Below are 22333 nucleotides of genomic sequence, written 5' to 3' on the forward strand. Positions count from 1 at the left end.
TGGAAAGAAGCACAGACATGTCCTACATGATGGGGCCTACTCACTTCAATTAGACAAAACTTTTAAAGGACCTACTATGTTTAAGACACTAGATTCCTAATGACAGAAAATAAATAAACACAGAAATGAAATTGCCCCTACCTGTAAGGGGAGGTTGGGAGGATTCAACACTTACATTGATAAGTAAATAAAATGTTATCCAAGGAGTTAGAGATCACTACCAACTGGGGCATCAGAAAATGCAAGGACTTATTGGCAGCAGATGACCTGGTATTTTTTCAATTATCAAGCATTTTCCCTCCACTCACCATTGGATAAGGGATGAAGTAGAAACAAAATTTTCAAGACAGATATGCACTCAAGCAAAACAAATTCTCATATTGGATATGTGAAAAAATGTGTCTCATTCTGTGTACTAGTCTATTGCCTCTCTGTCAGGAGGTTGACAGAATTGTTCATTACATAGCCTCTGGAATTGTGATTGATAATTGGGTTGATCAGAGTTCTTGTGTCTTTCAAAATTAGTCATTTTTATTATGCTGATATTATAGTATAAATTATTCTTCTATTTCTATTTTTGTCTTTAAATCAATATATGTCTTCCTAGGTTTATCTGAAACCATCTCTTCCTTCATTTATTACAGTACAATAATATTTCATTATATTTTTATACTACAATTTATTTAGCTATACCCCAAATGCTTGTATTCATTTTGTATTATACTTCTATTTGTTATGTTGTCTCTCAGGAAAACACCAACAACATAAACTCCTTGAGGGGAAGGAGTATTTTATTTTTATCTTTGTATCACTAGGCCACAGGAGAGCTTCTAGTACATATTAGGTGTCTGATAAATGCTTACTTTTTTGATTGGCATATGCTCTGAGTCTTGAAAGAAGGCAAGGGGGTGCAGCTAGGTGGTGCAGTGGATGAAGGACCAGCCCTGGATTCAGGAGGTTCTGAGTTCAAATCTGGCCTCAGATACTTGACACTTACTAGCTGTGTGACCCTGGGAAAGTAACTTAACCCTCATTGCCGAGAAAAAAAAAGCAGGGATGCTAAGAAGCAGAAATAAGAAAGGAGTATATTCCAGGTGTGAGGGGTTGGCTGTACAAAGACATGGAGATAAGTGATGGAATGGCAGATTGGGGCAACAACTATGTTCATTTGTTTGGAATGATGTGTGTGTTTATGAAAAGGGAGTAATATGAAGTATGTGGAAACATAGTTAACAGCCAGATTTTAGAATGTTATAAATTCCAAATGTGGGGACTGTGTATTACCTAAAAGGTAAGCTTTTGAGAAAGGTAGTGACATTGATAGACCTGTTACTTAGGGGGATTATTCTGGTAGTTTTATGGAGAATGGAAAGAAGAGGAAATGGATCATAAATAGGGAAATCAAATTAGTTTCTTCTTTCTATTTTCCACAGGAGAAGAAAGGAAGGCCCTGAGATAGGACTGCATAAGTAGAGAGAAGCATAAGTAGAGATAGTGTAGAGGTAGGTTGAAGAAAAACTTTTGATCCATTAGATGAAAGGGAAGAAGCAAGGATGACATGAAGGCTTTATGACTGGAGGGACCATACTGTCCTCCTGAGTAATAGGACAGTTTATAGAAGGGGTAGAATAGGGAAAGGAATTAAGGAGTTTGGTTTTAGATATGCTAGTTTCAGATGATGATGTTGGTGGTGATGTTGTTGTTGGTGATGATAATAATAGAACATTTTAAAGGTAGTTGGTGATGTAGAACTAGAAACTTGGAGAGAGATTAGAGGGTATTTGGAAGTTTCCTTTATTGAGATAATAATTGAATGCACAGAACCAGATGAAATCAAGATAATGTAGAGAAAGAAGATCAAAAGGCCCAGGAAAGAGTATAGGGCACAGCCATCTTTAGAAAATAGGAGATGAATGATCCAGAAATTTCAGTGAATAATTGGTCAACAAAGGAATCAAGACTAAATAGTAAGAAAGTGAGGATGAGAGAACAAGGAGTAAGAGGGGGCTAGTGGTTTTCAGATATGAAGATGATATGTGATGGAGAGGTACATTATGATACAGTTATTGAAGTCACAGAACAGTGAGGGAAAGTGATCTGGAGACAGGTAGATGACAGTAACAAACATGGGAAATACTGTTTACTAATAGTGTTATCAATACAGTATAACAAAAGTCCCTTGTAATATTGCACAATGCCAACACAATTGTTGGTGCCCAATTACCTGTGATACAAAAGAAATACCATTCCTTTCAAATGAACTGGCTACGTCCAGTGATATAATTTCACCTAACATCTTTTCCTGAAAGTCCTTAATGATATTAGGCAACCTATACTTGTGATGCAATTTAAAGAAGCTTAATTCAGGTCCTGAATGTATATCAATACCCCTTGGAGAAAATGGCTCACACAGTGTATTGTGAATGCTACTACACTTGAGTGTCTACCTAAATGGCATTGTCTGTTCTGAGTGGAAATGTTATTTAATCCAGTCAGTCTACCCAGAGGCATCTGGTTCATTGCAAAGTGATTTGAAATTGTCAATGGTCCATGAGAAGTGTAAAAAGAAAATTATCTCATGCCAGAAGTTTAAAGTTGTATTTCAAGTCATTTGGGAGTCCCTATTTGCATTGGAATGACCCATTCATAAAGGAGCAATCTGCCTGGATTGACTTGGAACTGCATCAAATGGAGCCGCCGAGTATTAAAGACCTCACATGCAGTTTCTTAGCCTTTTCTTAACTTTTCATAGCTTCACCTATGGTCATGTATGATCACAGACCTAGAGCTGGGAGCAGTTTTGAAAGGTGTCTAGTCCAACTCCTTTATTTTAGGAGCAGCCAGGTACCATGATGGGTAGAGCCTTGATTTGGAATCAGGGAGATCAGAGTTCAAATTCAACCTCTGACACTTACTAGCTGTGTGACCCTAGGCAAGTCACTTAACTTCTGTATGTTTCATTTTGATCAGCTGTAAAATTAGAATCCTGCCTTCCAGGATTATTGGGAAGATAATTTGAGATCATATTTGTAAAGACCTTAGTATGGTGCTTGCTATATAGTAGTTGCTTGATACATATTTGTTAAAATGTAAATTTATAAAGAAGAGACTGAGGATTATGTGCCCAGCATCACACAGATATTAAACGGATAAATAAGGATTGGAACCCAGCTTCTCTGACCCTAATCCATTACACTTTCCACAATACCATGCTGTTCCTTGAAGCAGACATAGATTGCAACACCTCCACATATTTGTAGCTGGCTTCGTAAGTTTCTGCTGTCAAAACCAATCAAGACCTGCTGACCAACCCTCTGGAGATGAGTCTCTCCACATTGATCCACAGATGGTTATTGAGATGACAAATACATATTTTGTCCCCAGTAACATAACTTAGGGAGCACAGCACTGTATGGGACCCCAGAGCCTCCTGAACAACATGAGGAACAATTGGAGAATGAATTTCCTGGAAGCTCAGAAGAGGCAGATAAGAAAATCACCATTTGTTCAGTTCCTGTGATGCACAAGAAAGACATTGTAGAAAACACTTTGGGGGATACAAAAGAATATGAGGCATTTATTGGTAATTATAAACAAATACAAAGCTCAATTGCATACATCAATTCTCAAAAGTAGTTGTATTTTATAATGACTTTCCCCCTCATTATAGCTACATTGTCCTCTGTGAATTTGGCACTAGCCAACAGTGGTGACTAATTGGTTTTATTAAAGCCAAAATACTGTAGGCAAGAACACAAGATACATTTAGATTCTTAATCCTCAACCTCTTGTTAGTCTATGCTAGAGCAGGGCTTTTCAAACTTTTTCCACTTGTGACCTCTTTTCACTGGATAATTTTTTTTGAGGATTAAGTGACTCGCCCAGGGTCACACAGCTAGTAAGTGTCAAGTGTCTGAGGCTGGATTTGAACTCAGGTCCTCTTGAATCCAGGGTTGGTGCTTTATCCACTGTACTACCTAGCTGCCCCACACTGGAGAAATTTTTAGACAACCCTGGTTATATAGGCACATAAAATAGATGTACATATTATATTACTGTTGCCAAATTTTTCTTGACCCCCACATTCAGTTACATGACCCCATATGGGGTTATGACCCATAGTTTTAAAAGCTAGGTGCTTGAGCACTTCTTAAGTGGCATATACTAGTCAGATTGGATCGTGGGATTGTGGCATTCAGAGCCAGAAAAGACCTTGGGATTGAGTCTCTTTCCCTATACCCCATTTTAGAAATGCAAAAGTTTTGCCATAGAAGTTGCAACTTTGCCCCAGTCATAGAGTCACAGAATGGCAGAACAAGAATTGAAATTCCTGTAGTTTTCACTACAAGACAAAACATAGAAATGTCCATGTACCTATTGTATCCAAGGCTTTTCCACAGCTTGCGTTAAAAAAATACATTTGAAAAATTTTTGGAAAATCATGGAATTTCAAAGTTGAAAGGGTTCATATAGTCAAGCCTATATCCGAGGAGAAATTGACATTCTCTCATATCTCTATAGGCCAACCTAATCCAATCCAATAAATGTTTATTAAGCACCTATAACATGTCAGCTACTTAGCATTGATGATATAATTAATAAAAAGAAAGATAATCTCTGCCCTCAATGAGCTCACAGTCTAAAGGGGGAGATTATCACATGAAAGAAGTCAGGAAAGCAGGAGTGAGAGGAAGAGGAATTGGACAAGATGGCCTACTTATCTTGAAGGCATCTTGTTCAATGGAGTTGAAAACAGGAAAGGCAGCAGATGCAGGGAAGAATGATCTGAGAGTCTAGTTTACTGGATGTCATTTACTCTGCTTGAAGACCTCCAACAGGGATGGGGTGGGTGACTATTCCCTAAAGTAAGCTCGTTGTACTTTTGGATGGTTCTAATTGTTAAGAAATTTCTCCTTACATGCAGCTGAAAACTATGGGTAATTGTTAAAACCCATTACTACTTGTTTTGTCCTCTGGAGGCAAGTAGAACAAATCTGATTTCTTCATTTAAAAATGGAGATCCATGATTGTTGTGGGCTTAGAGCCAGCTACTAACCTAAGTTCCATCAAGGACTTGTAACTTTGTTATCCACTCATGTAGATCACAGGCCATGTATAATTTATAATCTTAGACAATGGCTCAAGGATCATAGAGGTTGAGCAACTTGCTTTTGGTCACACACCCTGTGTTTGTCAGAGGTGAGATCTGTACCACATCCTGCACTGTCTCGGTTATATAATGCTGCCTTTCTGAGATGCAGAAGATCTAAATTCCTTTCTTGGTTCATGATGGAGCTATAGGATTTTGCTTTCAAATCTGCCTTACCTTTAACAAAATCTTCTTTCCCTTTTTCTTTTAAGTCATTTGGAAACCAATCTTTATTGCAAAATTAAATTCAACATCCTCTAATGCACGGCCCAGAGAAGGGCTTTTGCATTTGTAACATTTCTGGAGAAGTATTTGCTATCTTCTATTTGTTTCATGTCTTATTCAAGACTTGATGCTGGCTGGAAATAAGGAGGATCAGAGCAAATATAAATGATAAAGATTTTTTAAAGCTGGTGTTAAGGTACAAAAATGGTATTGGAATGTTCAATGGAAAAAGGGTACCTTGAGAACACTTAGGCAAGAGATGACTCAGAGTAAGGACTTTAGAGAACATTGAGACTCATTCCTGGTAGCTATAGCAGATGTATCCCATTTCAGGCTTATACAGTATAGTATGAAACAATAGATGCTATTTTTGTAATAATTCTGAATTAAATATGCATATATACTTGAAGGATCTGTGAGTTCTCTTAAATATTTAATTTTAAAAATTAAATTGTTTTGTCCCTTTTCCCACTTCCTCTCCAGAGAGAGGCAGAGGCAGAGGCAGAGGCGAGAGCAGAGAAGAGGAGAGGAGAGAGCAGAGCAGAGGAGAGGAGAGGAGAGAGCAGAGAAAGGGGGAGGGAAGGGTGGAGGGAGAGAGAAACAAAACTCATGTAACAAAGTCAAGCCAAACAAATTCCTACAATGTTCCTTTCCAAAAACTTAGGTATTATTCTGTATATCTAGTTCAATCCTTCCATGTTAGGAGGTGGGAAACCTAGTTCATCATTCCAGAATCATGGTCAGTCATATTTAGCAGAGATCATAAGGCTTTCAAAAGCTACAATGTTGTTACAGCACCAGTTGTTCTCCTGGTTCTACTCATTTTCCTCTTCAGTAGTTCCTACAAGTTTTCCCAAGTTCCTCCAAACCCATTCCTTTGACCATTTCTTAAGGTACAATAATATTCCATTACATTTATATACCACAGTTCAGCCATTCCCCAAAGGACACTCATTTCGTTTATAGTTATTTCCCAGTACAATAATAGGTGCCAGAGGGGCAGCTAGATGGTGCAGTGGTTAAAGCACTGGCCCTGGATTCAGGAGTACCTGAGTTCAAATCCGGCCTCAGACACTTGACACTTACTAGCTGTGTGACCCTGGGCAAGTCACTTAACCCCCATTGCCTGCAAAAAAAAATAATAGGTGCCAGAAATATTTTTGTACATATGCATTCTCTCCATCTTTCTTGAATCTCTTTGGGGTATGGGTCCAATAGCATATCTGTTTCAGTTCTCTTAGAAGTTGTTGTCAAATAGTGTGTTATTTTCCCAGGAGCTGGAGTATGGGTTTATGGAGTACCAGGCTGCTATGTTCCTTTGTTTCTCTATATTGTCTTCCTAATCTGTTCCCCTGATAGACTCCTCTGTGTTTTTTTTTTTAATTAGTAGTAAATCATTTTGATGGTTCTGTGAGTTCTTTGTGAGAACCCCTGTTCTGAGGACTTCTTCCAATATTATAAATCACAGCCCACCTCTGAGTAGGTGGAGTAACTTGTCTAAGGACATACACTTAGGAACCTTCAGAGGTGAGATTTGAACATGGGTCTTCCTGACTCTAAGCCAACCACTCTAATGTTCCAAGCTGCCTGTGAATACAGTGATGTGCTGGAACCTACTCCTAGAGGCTCTCAAGAGGTGATTATTAAGTGTAAGTGTTCATATCTTGGAAACTGAAAAAAACTGAAAACCAGGGCTTGATTTATTGTTTTGTTGATTATCTAGATCCAACAGCGATGGAGGAAATGTTAATGAAGATTAAACTTAAGTGTGTCATTCATATATTTTCTCCCAGAGACCCTGCTGTTAAAGTTTCCCAGCATATCCATGAATATTCTCTACTAAATATGGTTCTTTTCTTATGAAAATGATTTTATTTGTAAGAAATGAGATGAAATGAATATAAAAGCAGTGTGGTATAATAGAAACAGCATTGAACTAGGAGGAAAAATCAAGTGACTTTCTAAAGTTTGTACTCTGTCTTTAATTGTGTGACTGACTTTTGACAAGTCACATAATAACTGGATCTCAGTTTTCTTATCTTTAAAATGAGATGGATGATCTCTAAGGTCCCTTTCAGCTCTGTATTTTATGACTCTGGGATGGCATAATTCATAGCTTAAATGTTTGAAGACATGTTATATTATACTTTGGGTGACTTCTGTTTCTTTACATTTAACTTTCACCTTGATGAATTTGAGAAGCAAATTCAGAAGGTCTCAGCTTTTTCTTTCCTTCTTAGACAAAGTCTATGAATCTCACTGACATCTCTTAGTACTCTATCAATGTCAACAGCACTTCAAAGTCTACTAAGTATGAGACTGGATACTGACACCATTATAATTGACTTGTATCTCTCTCTCTGTCTCTTTCTCTCCCCCTCTTTCCCCCTTTTCACCTCCTCTCCTTTCCCCTCTCCTGTGCTTCCATCACCATTCTACCCTAAGCTAATTTTGTAATCACAGTCCCTTCCTTACTCTCCTCTTTTCCTCTTGCTTCTAAGTCTTACCTGTATTTATAAAATAATATAGTATATGATATAGTATATAATATAGTATAAGATGAAAGATGCGCTAACTACAGATTGCAAACTGCTTTACCAAATTAAATCTGAACCAGCAACAGTGACAGAATGTTAGAGGCAATTTCTGATGGGAATATTGTCAATTGATTCAGGGGGTGTTGGGAAAAGAAACAATTGATTAGAAATGACTTCTTTCAAGTTCATATCTTTGATCCTATGATTATGTACTCTGTATAGCAGACATAAAAGCTGGGATAAGGTTGAATTTTTCCTATTTCAGTTTTGTTATATATTTTTTTTGTTCAGATGTGATGTCATCAGAGTAAGGAATGCCCAAGGAAGAAACTCACTTTGCCAATGTGGAAGTGTATGTACTCTGAAAATTATAATCTTAGACAATTGCCTGGGAGTACAAAAAGATTAAGTGTCATAGGAGGACTCTTGACTCTCAGACTGCCCTCTAACCATTCTGCCTTTTAATTATCTTGGTATAATGTAAGTAGAGCCTTCATATAGAATGATTTAATCTTGATTTAAAGTTAGAAGTTACCTTCAAGGTTAAAACCTGTAATGACCTGAGGACCACTGACTTGCATTGTTGCTGGAGAGCTATGGTCATTGAGGTAGATAGAATGGACCAGGCCCTGGTAGTCCAACTGTATTCTCCATGCTACCAACCTTAGTCATCACCAAGAGCCTTCATTATGCTACGAGAAGTAATCAGAGCATAAGCCAAAGCAAAAACAGATGCCCAAGAAAAAAGAGTAGCACAAATGAAGCTCATCATTCCTTTCTTTTTTTTTCTTTTTTTTTTTTAGTGAGGCAATGGGGGTTAAGTGACTTGCCCAGGGTCACACAGCTAGTAAGTGTTAAGTGTTTGAGGCCAGATTTGAACTCAGGTACTCCTGACTCCAAGGCCAGTGCTCTATCCACTGCGCCATCTAGCTGCCCCTCATCATTCCTTTCTAATACTGTCTCCCTAACATCGACTCAGGAATCATCTTCCATGTGCCATCTTTCTGTCTCACTATTCTCCCCACCCCAGTCTGTATATTCCTGGCACAACATAGCTTTATGGCATGTGTAGATTAAGCTTAGGGCAGCTAGGTGGTGTAGTGTATAGGGTGCTGGGCAAAGAGTCAAGAAGAATCATCTTCCTGAGTTCAAATGTGGCCTCAGACAATTATTATTTGTGTCACCCCGGGCAAATCACTTAACCCTGTTTGCCCCAGTTTCTTCATCTGCAAAATGAACTAGAGAAGAAAATGGCAAAGCAATCCAGTGTCCGCCAAGAAAAACCCCAATGGGTCATGAAAAGTCGGGCATGATTGAAATGACTGAAAAACAAAAACATTAAAAAGAAGTCTCTCTACATTTAAGACTGTCTTCCACTCAGCTATAAAAATGATCTTTTAAAAACCCAAGTCTGACTGTGTCACCCCCCCTAGTCAATAAATTACAATGATTCATGATTGCCTCCAGGATCAAGGGAAAAATCCTGTTTGGTTTATGAAGCCCTTCTCAGCTTCAATTTCTTCATCTATAAAGTGCAAATAATTATATAGCCTGCATCTTGTAGGGTTATTGTAAGATAACTTCTCTAAAGCACCTTAATGCTTAAAACAACTTAATGGTACTCTAGGAATGACAGCTGTTACTACTATTTTAATATATTTCATGATCAGTTATTCTCAGAGAGGCCAACTTACCTTAGCAGCAGATATGTCTTCTTCCAGTTTGCTTTTTTCTAGGCATTATCTTCCATTGCTATACTGTCCTCATGTCACTTAGCTAACAATCCCTGGAATGTTATCACATTTGTTACCAAGCAAGATTTGGGGATGGAAGAGGATTTCAACAGCCAGTGGCTTAGGGGAAGTTGACCAGTTCTCTAGCCTTAGACCAAACCTGTTCTTGCCCAAGCCTACCTCAGTGACTCAAGTCTTCAAGCCTTTAGCCATATAGCAGTGTCCAGTTTCCAAGGCTAAGAATCCCTCTACAGTATTTGTAATTAGTGGTAATCTGGCCTCTTTTCAAATACTTCCAGTGATGGGGAATTTAATGCCCAGTTGGTAGGCCATTCCATCTTGGGGCAATCCTGCTTGTTGTGCAGTTCTTCCTCATTTTGAACTGAAATCTGCCTCCTTGGAATTTCCCCACCTGGCTCCCAGATTTACTTTTTGGAACTTAAGAATATGGAGTTGTCTTTCTACATGATATCTCTCAATATATTTCAAGACAGCTATCTCACCCACATTAAAACTTCCTTCCTTCCTTCCTTCCTTCCTTCCTTCCTTCCTTCCTTCCTTCCTTCCTTCCTTCCTTCCTTCCTTCCTTCCTTCCTTCCTTCCTTCCTTCCTTCCTTCCTTCATTTTGTCATGTATGATATATTAATTTCTCAGTTTATTACATGAAAGACTTTGCACCTTAGTGGGCTTAGTACTATTGGTCCCACTGTTCTGTAAGAATTCCAAGGACAAGATGTCCCGTATAACCCAATAACACGAAAGCAGAGAGAGAGAGAGAGAGAGCGAGCGAATTCAATAATATGAATAATAACATTGCATTTTTTTCTTTTTTTCCCCCCACATTGAACATTCTCTGCTCCTCTTATGAGGTAGCCAGTAGGAACAGCGGCTGGACTCTTGGGCTTAGACTCAGGAAAGCATGAATTCAAAGCCTATCTTATTAACTTTTGTCTTCCTCAGTTTTCTCATCAGTAAATTGAAGAGGTTGCACTCAGCAGTCTCTAAAGGCCTTTCTAGCTCTATACCTATGTTCCTGTGATGTGTTTGTCCACACCCCTCACCATCCTTGTTAACCTCATTGGGATGAGCTCTAGTTTATTAATAATGCTTTCAAAATCTTATGCTCAGAGTTAAATACAATGATCTAGATATCTGACAAGAACAGTGTATAACGAATCTGGATACGGGACCACAATGACTATTTTGGCAGTTATGTGACTGATGACTTGGACTGATCAACATTTTTTTTCTCTCAAATGAATTTGCTTTTGTTACCTATCTGGCAGTTGGGCAGTTAGTTTTTTTTTAGCTGAAGTGAAGGATATCACCTTTTTTGCTGTTAAATTTCACCTGCCCAATTTCAGAATAAATTTCCTCTAATTCTAGAAAAATGAGAACTGAAGTAACATGTAAATCACTTTGCAAACCTTGATGTTATATGTAAATACTATTATTGTTATTATTCTTGACAAGATCCTATTGAATCTGGATTCTGTCAACTAAAATATTTAGTTTTCGTTCCAGTTTTATTTCATCCTCAAATTTTATAAATATGCCTTTTTTCTATGTAAGTTGTGTGTGTGTGTTTTTTTGGGGGGGCAATGAGGGTTAAGTGACTTGCCCAGCATCACACAGCCTGTAAGTATCAAATGTCTAAGGCTGGGTTTGAACTCAGGTCCTCCTGAATCCAGGGCTGGTGCTTTATCTACTGTGACACCTAGCTGCCTCCTATGTATGGAAGTTGTAAAAAAAGCCTTAAAACAGGAGACTCAGGGGGGCAACTAGGTGGCTCAGTGGATAAAGCACCGGCCCTGGAGTCAGGAGGACCTGAGTTCAAATCCGACCTCAGACACTTGACACTTACTAGCTGTGTGACCCTGGGCAAACTTAACCCCCATTGCCCTGAAAAAAACAAAAACAAAAACATAAAAAACCAGGAGACTCTTTTTTACCATCTCTATGTCTTCACTAAGGTCTCCTACCCCTACTACTTTGAGCACTCTCTTTTCTGTCTGCCCACATCTGATTTTTCCTTTGTGTCCTTGAGTCTCTATGGAGCTGCTTCTAGTTCCTAAAGCCTTTTTTGTTCTATTTCTCCCCTAAATCAGTATAGCATTTATGGTTTATACCAGGGCTTCTCAAATCTTTTTGTGCCCCCTTTTTCCCTGATAAATTTTTACACAAATCTGGGCATATAGGTATATAATATAGATATACATAACCTTTTACTGTTGCCAAATGTTTTGTGACCCCCACATTCAGTTATGTGACCCCATATGAGTTCATGACCCATAGTTTAAGAAGCTTTGGTCTACACTGCTTCATTTAGCTCCTGATTATATTTTATTTTTTATATTCCACTACTGTTTCAGGAATGTTAGTCATCTCTCTCCTTGAATAGATTGTATGTTTTCTGAGGTGAGTACTATAAAGCCTGCGAATCTCCCCAAAGTACCTGAGGACATATTAAATGCTTAATATATATTTGATATTTCTCTACTCATAGGTGATCAGAAGCCTCATTTATTTATATGGCATGACAGCATTATCATTGATATAAAATGTACATATAATGAATGTAGAAAAAAAAAACTCAGAAAAAAACCCAAAGACCCAAATAAACCGAAATAAACACCAAACTACACACAGCACAGAACTCAAATAGATAACTTAGTTTAGCCCAGACATAAATGATAAGCCTCTCTACCAAGGCCTACCCAGCATACTGGGAAGTGGTGAGCTAGACTTAAAAAAAAAAAACAAAACAAAACAAAAAACTTTTCTCTTGGATAATTCAAGTACCAAGAAAGCAAGATAAGAAAGAGTTAATATGATTTCCCAAACTGAGATCTTGCTGCCTTCATTCTAGGTGAAGACTCCTAAATCAAACAAGCTTTTCTTTCAGATTAACCCATGTGGAAAATCAATATTGAAAGTATACATTTGGTTAGCAAAGGAACAACCATTATTTCAGCTAATAATGGCAAGCCCGGCAGTATGGTTGTGAAAATAGAAATAAGTGACAAGGCTCATTAGCTTAAAAATTATGAGCAGGTTTATAATTTATAATCAGATCAATATTTCATAGAATACTAGTTAACTTAAGACATTTGAAAACATAATGAAATGTTAATAACATACTTCACTTTGATATGCTACTATGAAATCTTGGTAGAGCAGAGTGAGCAATATGGGATGTGAATTAGTACACTAATAATTAACACATTTCCAATGTATTCATTTGCATATTATTAATGAGAAAATTCATTTTCCCTGCTTTTATTTAGAATCACAGATGCACATGATCGTAAGAGTAGAATGCAATGCTGTTCACTCCAAAAGAGCAATGCCAGTCACGAAAAATTATTAACTCTGTACAGCACCAAACACATTACCACATGTACATGGATACTCATAGTTTGATGATGATGGAGAGAATTGTTATGAGAAAGATGACGAGAAGATTGTGAGACTGTGGAGAAGACTAGGGTAGCCTAGTCAGTAGACCTGTTGTTGTTTGTCCTTCATTCTCAAAGAGGAACATCACATTGAGGTTACATCATGACTTAGCAGTGAATTGGATTTTTTTTTTTTGAATGAGGGAGGGCTGTGCAGTGTCACCAACCTCACTATCTCCTCCAGAACCATCTGGGTCAAGTGGCAAGATATATATCAGGATGACTGGAGATGGCCCTGGATGTTTTAAGGCAATTGGGGTTAAATGACTGACCCAGGGTCACACAGCTAGCAAGTGTCTGAGGTGAGACACTTCCCAACTTCAGGGTGAGTGCTCTATCCACTGCATGACCTAACTGTCCCAGTCAGTAGAAGGCAGTTCAGTAGAAGGGAAATTGATGTTTGTTAATTGCCATTCTATCAGGGAGCAAAAAGCAGTCAACTGTATTTAACTGAGGTAAAGCTTGTAATGGAAAAAGAACACATAATTTTAATTATACCTGAGAGAGAATGCTGAAATATTTGCAATTTTGCTGTGTATGTGTACATATGTGCATGCATACATGCATGCACGATGGATTTTGGGGAGGGCTATGTATAGACAAAAATATTCTCCCTTTGAATCACATCATGGCTAAGTAAAGGCTAGAGGAACCATCTGCTCAGGATGATTTGAGCATTGCCAATGATTCGTGTAATATATGCAACCAGAAAACGATAGGTTTACTCACCTTCGGGAGGGAAGCTCTGGATCCTGAGCTTTGTGTGGTCATAGTCAGCACGGTTGTTATCCCCAAAGCTACCCTGGCTGGAGCTGCATCCATGTTAATCCAAAATGAAACCCAGGACAGTATAACAATCAGGAGACTAGGTATGTACATCTGGATCAGGTAGTAGCCCATCTGTCGTTCGAGGTGGAAACGGACTTCTATACATGTGAACTTTCCTGATGATGATGAAAAACATCCATCCATCACTTTCCCATGAACATGTCTTTGTCATATACACTATTAAATATTTTTCTTATATGAAATAATTTTGATGTCTCCTAATAGAAACATGGTGTCATAGCCCATTGTGGTTTATTATGCTAAGACAGAAAGGAAACACTAGAGCAGTATTTTCTAACTGAAAGTAGCCATGAGAGAAGGGAAGGGGATTAGCTTTTATATAGCATCTTCATGTGCTGGGTTTTTTGTTTTTTCAATTTTAAATTTTTGTGAGGCAATGAGGGTTAAGTGACTTGCCCAAGGTCACACAGCTAGTGTCAAGTGTCTGAGGCTGGATTTGAACTCAGGTCCTCCTGAATCCAAGGCCAGCGCTTTATCCACTGAGCCACCTAGCTGCCCCCCCCCAAGTGTTTTTATAAAGATTATCTCATTTGATTTTCATAGCAACCCTTCGAGGCAGGTGCTATCATCATTCCCATTTTATAGTTGAGGAACCTGAAGCAAAAAGAGGTGAAGTGACTTGCTCAGGGTAATAGTGTATGAAGCCAAACTTCAACTCATTTCTGCAGATCCAGCATTCTATTCACTGTGAATGCCATTAGCTGCCATGAGACAATTTTGATTTTGTGATATATTGATGGAATCTGTGCAAAGTTTTGCAGTCAAGGATATGGGTCACTTTGAGGCTAGGTGCATGAGCCAGGTTCAGAGTTATAAAATGGACAAAAGATTGTCTATTCATTCCACCAACATTTATTGAGTGCCAGTTACTTGCTAGGCACAGTGCTAAATGCTTGTGATTCAGAATGGGCGAAACAATACTTAGCTTCAAGGAGCTTATGTACAACTGGGAGAACACATAACTATATGTCAAGCAAGTTGGGGCTAGGGCACTAAGGAACAACAGAAAGCTGGAGTGTGTGTGTGTGTTGGATTAAGCTTAAGTAAGAAGTAGGGAAAGGTGGCAAGCTGGGGGATGTGCATGTGTATGGGAGATGAAATGAGAGATGAAATGATGTGGCTCCTTCCTAGGGTTAACAGTAGTAGTGAATAGTTTATCTTGCTCTTGACCACAATATCAGACTTTGCCCTCAGTGGACCTGGGGCCAGAAATAGTTAAGAGTTGAGTGGTTAAAGAGAAACTGGGCCTGGCACAATTTCTTGAACTTGTGTCACAGAACCTCAGAGATGAAAAGGCTATCTATTCTAACTTCCAGCCATCTCCCTATGAAGAATCCACTGAAATACATCTGACAAGCAGTCATCTAGCTTTTTCTTGAAGACCTCCAACTGAGGAGGAAGGCACTGTTTCCCCAGATAGCCCATTCTACAAGGGAGAGCTCTTAATTATTACAAAGTTTTCATGCCTGTTTGCTTCTTTGCCATGCTATTTCTTTTAGAGGTATCCCATGTGGAATTTACAGAGGGGTTAGCCCCTAGTAGAGGGCCCATAAGCACTTGCAGTGTAACAGAAAACGACTTTGCCCATAAGATTATTTACTATTTGTAAGATGGCACTTTACATAATGACATTATTCCTGAGGAGGTAGCTGGTACAAATATTATTCCTATTAAATAGATGGGGCCCAGAGAAATTGTGACTGGCTGACTCTCACATAGCTTAGAGGGAGCGTTGATAGGACTTGAACCAAAGTGCTCCTTCCACCAGCCACTGGAGACTTTGACAAAAATGGACAAATTCTTGCCTCTTCATATAATATTTTCACTAAGAAAGCAGCATAAAGCATTAAACATAGTAGTCACAAAAATATATTTTTAAAAACTCTTCCATTTCTATGGTTACCACTCTGATTAAAAATAATAGAACAAAGATGTAAGAAGAGAAAGAACAAAGTAGAGAAAGAACATTGCTTTATGAAAAATTGATCCTAAGGCTACCAAAAAGAATGGGAATTCAGGCACAGAAAATGAGGAAGCAACATTGCAAGTTCTTTTACTAATCAAGAATTAACTGTTCCATCAACGTCTACCTGCATTCATCCCCATAAAACCGATCTGAGGTAAAATAGGGGAAACATAGTACAGATCAATTTGTTTTGGTTACACAGGAAAAAAACACATGGATTAGTAATATAGGAATGAAGAATGAAACAAAGAAGGTGGTAGTATGGATTATATACTGATATATTCTAAAGTTGGGGCAGCATGTTACTTATTTTTTAAAAAATATTTTATTCTTAATTTAGGAAATAAAACAAATATTTCCATAACACGGCAGAATGAAAATATTATTGCACAATGAAATTGCAAAAATACTAATTATGGAAATAAACAGTCTCCAGAGAAATGGGAAACAGGAGAATTTTGAGATGGCAATTTAATGATGTTAAAACCAAGAAACCCAATAGACAAAGTTTTAGGATGCTGCCTCACTTCTAGCATGATCCTTTGGTGTCAGTTCCAGCATTAGAGAGAGGTTATAGAGCATGATTTTTATTTTATCCTCTAACTTTTTTATTTGAAAAAAAAAAGCTTTAAAGTTTTCTTTGAAAATCCTTATTACTTTGAGGGAAATTCATCAAAATTTGTTATGCACAAGTGGACAATTTATTCATGCTTTTAATGATGTAAAATATCAAGTCTGTTCTATTTTGGTGGAAAAAACCCTTCAACTTTAGCACATTTCATTTTATTGAGGAACTTTTAAAAAAGTGAAATGTATACTTATGTAACCCACGGCTATTATTAAAGTTTAATTTTCACTTTCACCCTAGGGAACTATGGGGCAGACACCCTGAATTGTTCTTGCTTCTTGATTTCCATTTTTTTTTCTTGTGTCCTATGAGGGGACATATAAAGAGAAATTTTGGGACTACTGAAAAGTTCCCTAGAATCCTGGGCTTTTAAACTACCATGAGGAAGGGATGGGTCTAGATTGCAATACCCAGGGAAGGCGCCCTTAGCGAGTACGAGAGTGCCACCTGAATCAAGGCAAAGCCAATGGACCAGTGCTGGTGCTGAGAGTACAGTGGTTCAGGGGGAATGGAAATGGTTTGTAATAACTACTGCTCAGTAATTGTTGAGAGCAGCAGTTGGACTTTAACAAGATTGAAAAGTTAGGGAGGCAGAAAGAGGTGAAGAAGGATACTAGGACTACTGAAATAGTTAACCATGGAAACTAGGCAGGGTCAGGGAGTCAAGTAAAACCTGAAATGGAGTATAGACTTGGAGTGGGAAATAGGGATTGTTTAAAGGAGTGGAATTCATTCTAGCTAAAAGTGAAGGAATTGGAAAAGTAGGACAGGAAGTTGTGAATTGAGAAGAGAATTAGAGAATACAAGACCTTAAAGGTTGAACAATTCTGATTTTTGAGTCAGTGGTTGGATAGTGTCTATTATAAACGGAAGGTATTGGATTTGAGTTTCAAGAAATATGACTTCAGGATATTGGAAGGATCGTCGATGTGCAGCTTCCAGTTTGTGTCATACAATAGTTTCACACTTCCTCTTTTGTTCTGTTTCATTAGTTTAAAAATATATGTGGTTTGATTTGCAATGGTGGAAGGAGCTTCCTCACTGGTCATTGCACTATATCCTTTTTATCTCAGGCTTGGTTTTCTCCTGTTCTCATTCTCAACTTCCACTCAAGAAGATAGGTTAGGTGGAAGTACTGGATTATGCTTCCAAAGAGAAGTATTATGTCAGGTGATTGAGATATGAGATGGAAAGATTTCTCCAGGTTTCCAAAGAAGTATCATACCTCCAAAAATGTATCACTGACCTTTATTGTATAGGTGTCTATGATAAAATGGGTTTTGCTAATAAACCAGGAACTAGTAGACAACACTATATCAAGGACAGACTTTTCTGAAGGTTATGAAATGATAGTACTTGGCATATAATGCCTTAAAGTTTAAGTTTATAAAGCACTTTACATATGTCATATTCTAAAAGTCTTTGTGGAGTTTTATGCTTTATGACTTTTTTTTTTTGGCGAGGCAATTGGGGTTAACTGACTTGCCCAGGGTCACACAGCTAGTAAGTGTTAAGTGTCTGAGTCCGGATTTGAACTCAGATCCTCCTGACTCCAGGGCTGGTGCTCTATCCACTGCGCCACCTAGCTGCCCCACTTTATGACTTTTGAAATAATGTATATTACTTTCTTTGAGCCTTGAAAGAACCTTATAAAGTAGAAACATAGAAATGAAGTGACTTGCCCAAAGTCATTCAGCTACTAAGTGTCAGAAACAGGACTCAAACCCATATCTGCCTAATTCAGAAGTCAAAATTCTATCAATTACACTAGATAAATAAATGGGAATAAATTGAATTTTTGTTAAAAAAAAACATGGCTTACAGGTTTCAGGACTGTTTACTTCTAAAGGAACTCATTAATAAGGTGTTTTTGTTGTTTTTTAAAGTGAATAACTTCATAATCATTGAAATAAGAATAACTTCTTTAGAATAAAGTATATTCATCATTTTATGGAAAGAGTGAGGGAGTGTTGTTTAGTGTATAGAAAGCTGGCCTGGGAGCCAGGAAGACATGAGGTCAAGTCCCACCTTCAACATATACTGGTTATCTGACCTTAGGCAGGTCATTTAACCTCCAAATGCTTTAGTCAAATTTCTAAGACTGTAAGTTTCAGAGATGTTGACGTTATTGAATAAAGAGACTTCTCCAATGGGGGAGTTTCATATATAAGTTAATCACATTGATAAGTTATTCCATATCTAGCATCCTGCTCTCATCATTGAATGAAGGTACCCTTGGGTTTTTGAAGTCAATTCAAGTAGAACTCAATCCTACTCTCATGGTGACTTTTAGGTCTCCATGGGTTCTTGAAGTCTACCCTAGTAGGACTTAGTCCTACTCTCACCATGGCTTGTAGGTTTCCCTAGGGTCTTGAGTAGCTCTAAGTAAGGCTTCAACTCTGGCAAGTGGTACCCAGCTGAAAAGGCTTTAAGCTTGTTTATAATGACAGTATTTGTGTGTTAGCTAGAGACCAGATTAAGTTGAGAGAGGCTTGTCACTTCCTTGGCTACAAAGTGATGGATGTTTTAGCCATGAAAGCTCTTCAAGGACATTATCTCAGTTACATAAGGGTTGTAATCTATATTGGTGGAGAGAATATCCCCCACCAGTAAAGTTACAGGTTGCTAAAGTATGGAGGTGACATCTTCACTAGGGAATAAAGCAAAAACAACCTCTTTGGCAGCTTAATAGGACTTTTATCTTTTTTTTTTCTCTAAATGAACTTATATGCTTAGTTTCCATAAAGACTATTTTCTGCCAGTGCTGCTTTAAAAAGAAATGCCTCATACTTTTTGAAGAGAGTCCAACTATGCCATACTGTAGACACTATCAAATGAATGAATTCGAGTTTAGCCAAGATTCTGGCAGCAGTAGAAAGTCACTGGAGAAACTGTCAACGTGAATTTGTTCTAAATGTGTTTCTGCTGCAGCTCAAGGCCCTAAACTGAATAATGCAATTCTCTACTAGCTTTTGCTTCCTGGTTAGTTCAAATGTATGTTATGAAGGTTATATGATGTGAGATGCACCAGGAAGGCTGGCCTTCCAGAAAACCTCTTTTGCACATCTGCCAAATGCTACAGACCTTTGTGGATACATAACTTGGTGGTGGTGGTAGCTTTCTCATTTCCTATAGTTTTCCTTTCAAAAACAGATACTCCAAGGAGAGGTGGAAATGAGGGTCCAACACCTTAATGTGACTGAATTTATGAGAAACAAAAAGAGGAAGGATACTTCATGAATAAGCTTTTACATGCATCACAATTTTGCCTCAAAGTGACCTGGGCAACCTGAATGTCGAGAACAGAGTAGACAATAAGAACTACCATGTAAATTTTCCTCTTGTTGTGCTAATGCAGGAATCAGATTTAGTGGTTTTTCCCCATGAGGATCAAAAGAATTCATATTTCTTGTTTTTCCTATATTAGAATGATCTAGTGCAGAGGTGTCAAATACACAGCCTGTGGGTACATGCTGCCCACAATACTCCCAAGTGCAACTGAACCAGATTAAAATATAATTGGAAAATATTTAGCAAAACAAATAAAAATACAACAAAACAGAGATATTACTTTGTGGTTTCCTAAGTCAATATAAGCCTGAAGAGATTCTCATATATGGTTTAGTGGCCTCCATTTCAATTTGAGTTTGACACCACTGATCTAGGGTATTTTTCAGAAAAAAACAAAACAAAAACAAAAATCATTCTTTGAATGAGACCTCTTCTTTAACCTTAAGTTAACATAGACCGTATTTCAGTCATCAGGCACTTGTTTGGTTCATTCAAGTCAATTATATAACTGCATGCATTTATGTAAATGTTTGATTAATATGTTTCAAAGTCTTTTTTTTCTTTCTGATGCTAGAAAACATTTTGCATTTCAAATATAGTCAGAATAATTGGTTCAATATATTTAGGAAAAAGCTGAAGAATTATAAAACTATGATTCAAAAATTCCTACCTCCCCAATAGTAATGAGTTGTGATTGGTTCCTACCTGTATTGTAGTGTTTGGTGCAGTACCGTAAGTCTTTCTCTTCTTTTAAAACAAACTGGGGCAAAGTGAGTCCCTCTGCTACTTGTACAGGTGCCTCATCTTGCCATTGAAAGATGAGATCATTCATGGTATATCCAACTAGGCAAAAGATAATCAAAACCACTCAGGCTATAAAGCACCATTCCAAGCAATGCACTTAATACTAAGAATATTTATACAACTAAAAATCAGTAGAGGGAAAAACAGACTTCTTGGATCAGTCACTTGAAGATGCCCAGTACTTCCTCATTCCATCCCACTGACATCTATCCAGATGGAACACTTTATAAGGAAATAACAAAAATGAGGAAAATTATATTTCTATTAATTTTTTTTTACTAAAATAAGGACAATATGGGAGTTTCTATTTGTTAGAGCTGACACAGAAGCATAGAAGGGAAAATGAAACTCAGAAATACCTTAAAGATACATGTACACAGAAAGCATATGTAAAAACACAAAAAATGCGTACAGAATTCTTTCCTGTTCTTTAAAGCCTTATTCAAGTGATGAAGCTTTCCTTAATTCTCTGCCCATAAGGACTTCCCTCCCACCTTGGGACCTCATGGGGAGTTTTGCTTTGACATTTGGGAGGTACTACTCACTTATGATCATTACATATTTAAAGCTGGAATGGATCTTAGAGATCACCTTATCCCACCCCCTCATTGTACCAAATAGGTAACTGAGACCCAATGAGGAGAAACGAATAGCTCAAAGTTACACAGGTAGTGAAGAGCTAGGATTTGAATTCAGGATCCCTGACTCCAAATCAATCATTCTTTCTCCTGTATCACAATACCACCTCATGTATTATTTTAGACTTGCATCTTAACCCTCTATCATACTGTATGGTCCATGAGGTCAGGGACCCCAAATTATCTAAAATTTAGCATCTCCCTATAATCCTTATGTGGTATCTGGCACAAAGTAGTCACCTAATGACTGCTAAATTTGTTCAATTTAAACTTGTTTAGAATATGAAACTCTTGTTTAGTCAAGTCAATATAAAATGAGTTCAGTAAATAATCAGCTCATTTCTTGAGGGGCATATCTGTAACACTGTGGCTGTAATATGTACAGGATCCTCAAGAATCTAACTCCTGGCTTATGTCAGGATCTAGCTAATGCAGAGTATAGGATACACACAGGGACAGATATACTCCCACAGTAGCCAGGGGTAGTAGCATCAGTACTGTGGTTGTTTTGAACTGGCTACTCTATGACCAACCTGACCACAGACTGCCCATAATGGTAAAAATTTACATCACTGAAATGAAAGCAATGATGACTCTGTTTTTGAATAAGCTTTTCTCTAAAGCCATTGAATTTTCGTCCCATTTGGTACTAAATCTGAGGATGACTTTCTCATTTGATAACATCTTATAAAAGGCAGTTTCAAATACCACCTTGCCTGTCCTGAAGAGTGAGTGGCTTTTTACAAGGATTTAAAAGTAATAAAAAGGCACTGATCTTTAGTGAGGCAAGTCACCGTCTGTAGTCTGCTATTTCTGCAGCCTCTGGAGAGGTAAACAGCTGAGTTTCTTCCCAGCTCCAAATGGACATATGAAGAAATAAGAGAGGGGAATCTCAGAAACAGCGGAAATTCCTTAAGCCTTATCATTCTATACTCCAAGTTTATTTCTGAGCATTGTGTCAAACTTTGTAAGATAATTTCAGGGAAGTAAAAGTCCTATGTAGCTTTTCATCTAAATTGTTCCTCAAATGCATTATTGTAAGAGCAGAATGTTAT

General features: G+C 37.8%; 1 protein-coding gene across 2 annotated transcripts in view; it reads right to left on the reverse strand.

The window, feature by feature from the left end:
• GLRA3 (glycine receptor alpha 3) overlaps positions 1 to 22333 on the reverse strand; it is a 270886-nt gene that overhangs the window by 24303 nt on the left and 224250 nt on the right. For both annotated transcript variants that reach the window (XM_043971178.1, XM_043971177.1), the window contains exons 6-7: positions 20542 to 20679; positions 13832 to 14046 (exon numbers count right to left, since the gene is read on the reverse strand). In XM_043971178.1, coding sequence (XP_043827113.1) covers positions 13832 to 14046; positions 20542 to 20679 — 353 coding nt within the window. The remainder of the gene's footprint in view (positions 1 to 13831; positions 14047 to 20541; positions 20680 to 22333) is intronic.

Source organism: Dromiciops gliroides, chromosome 6, assembly GCF_019393635.1.
Source record: "Dromiciops gliroides isolate mDroGli1 chromosome 6, mDroGli1.pri, whole genome shotgun sequence".
NCBI classification, from domain to species: domain Eukaryota; kingdom Metazoa; phylum Chordata; class Mammalia; order Microbiotheria; family Microbiotheriidae; genus Dromiciops; species Dromiciops gliroides.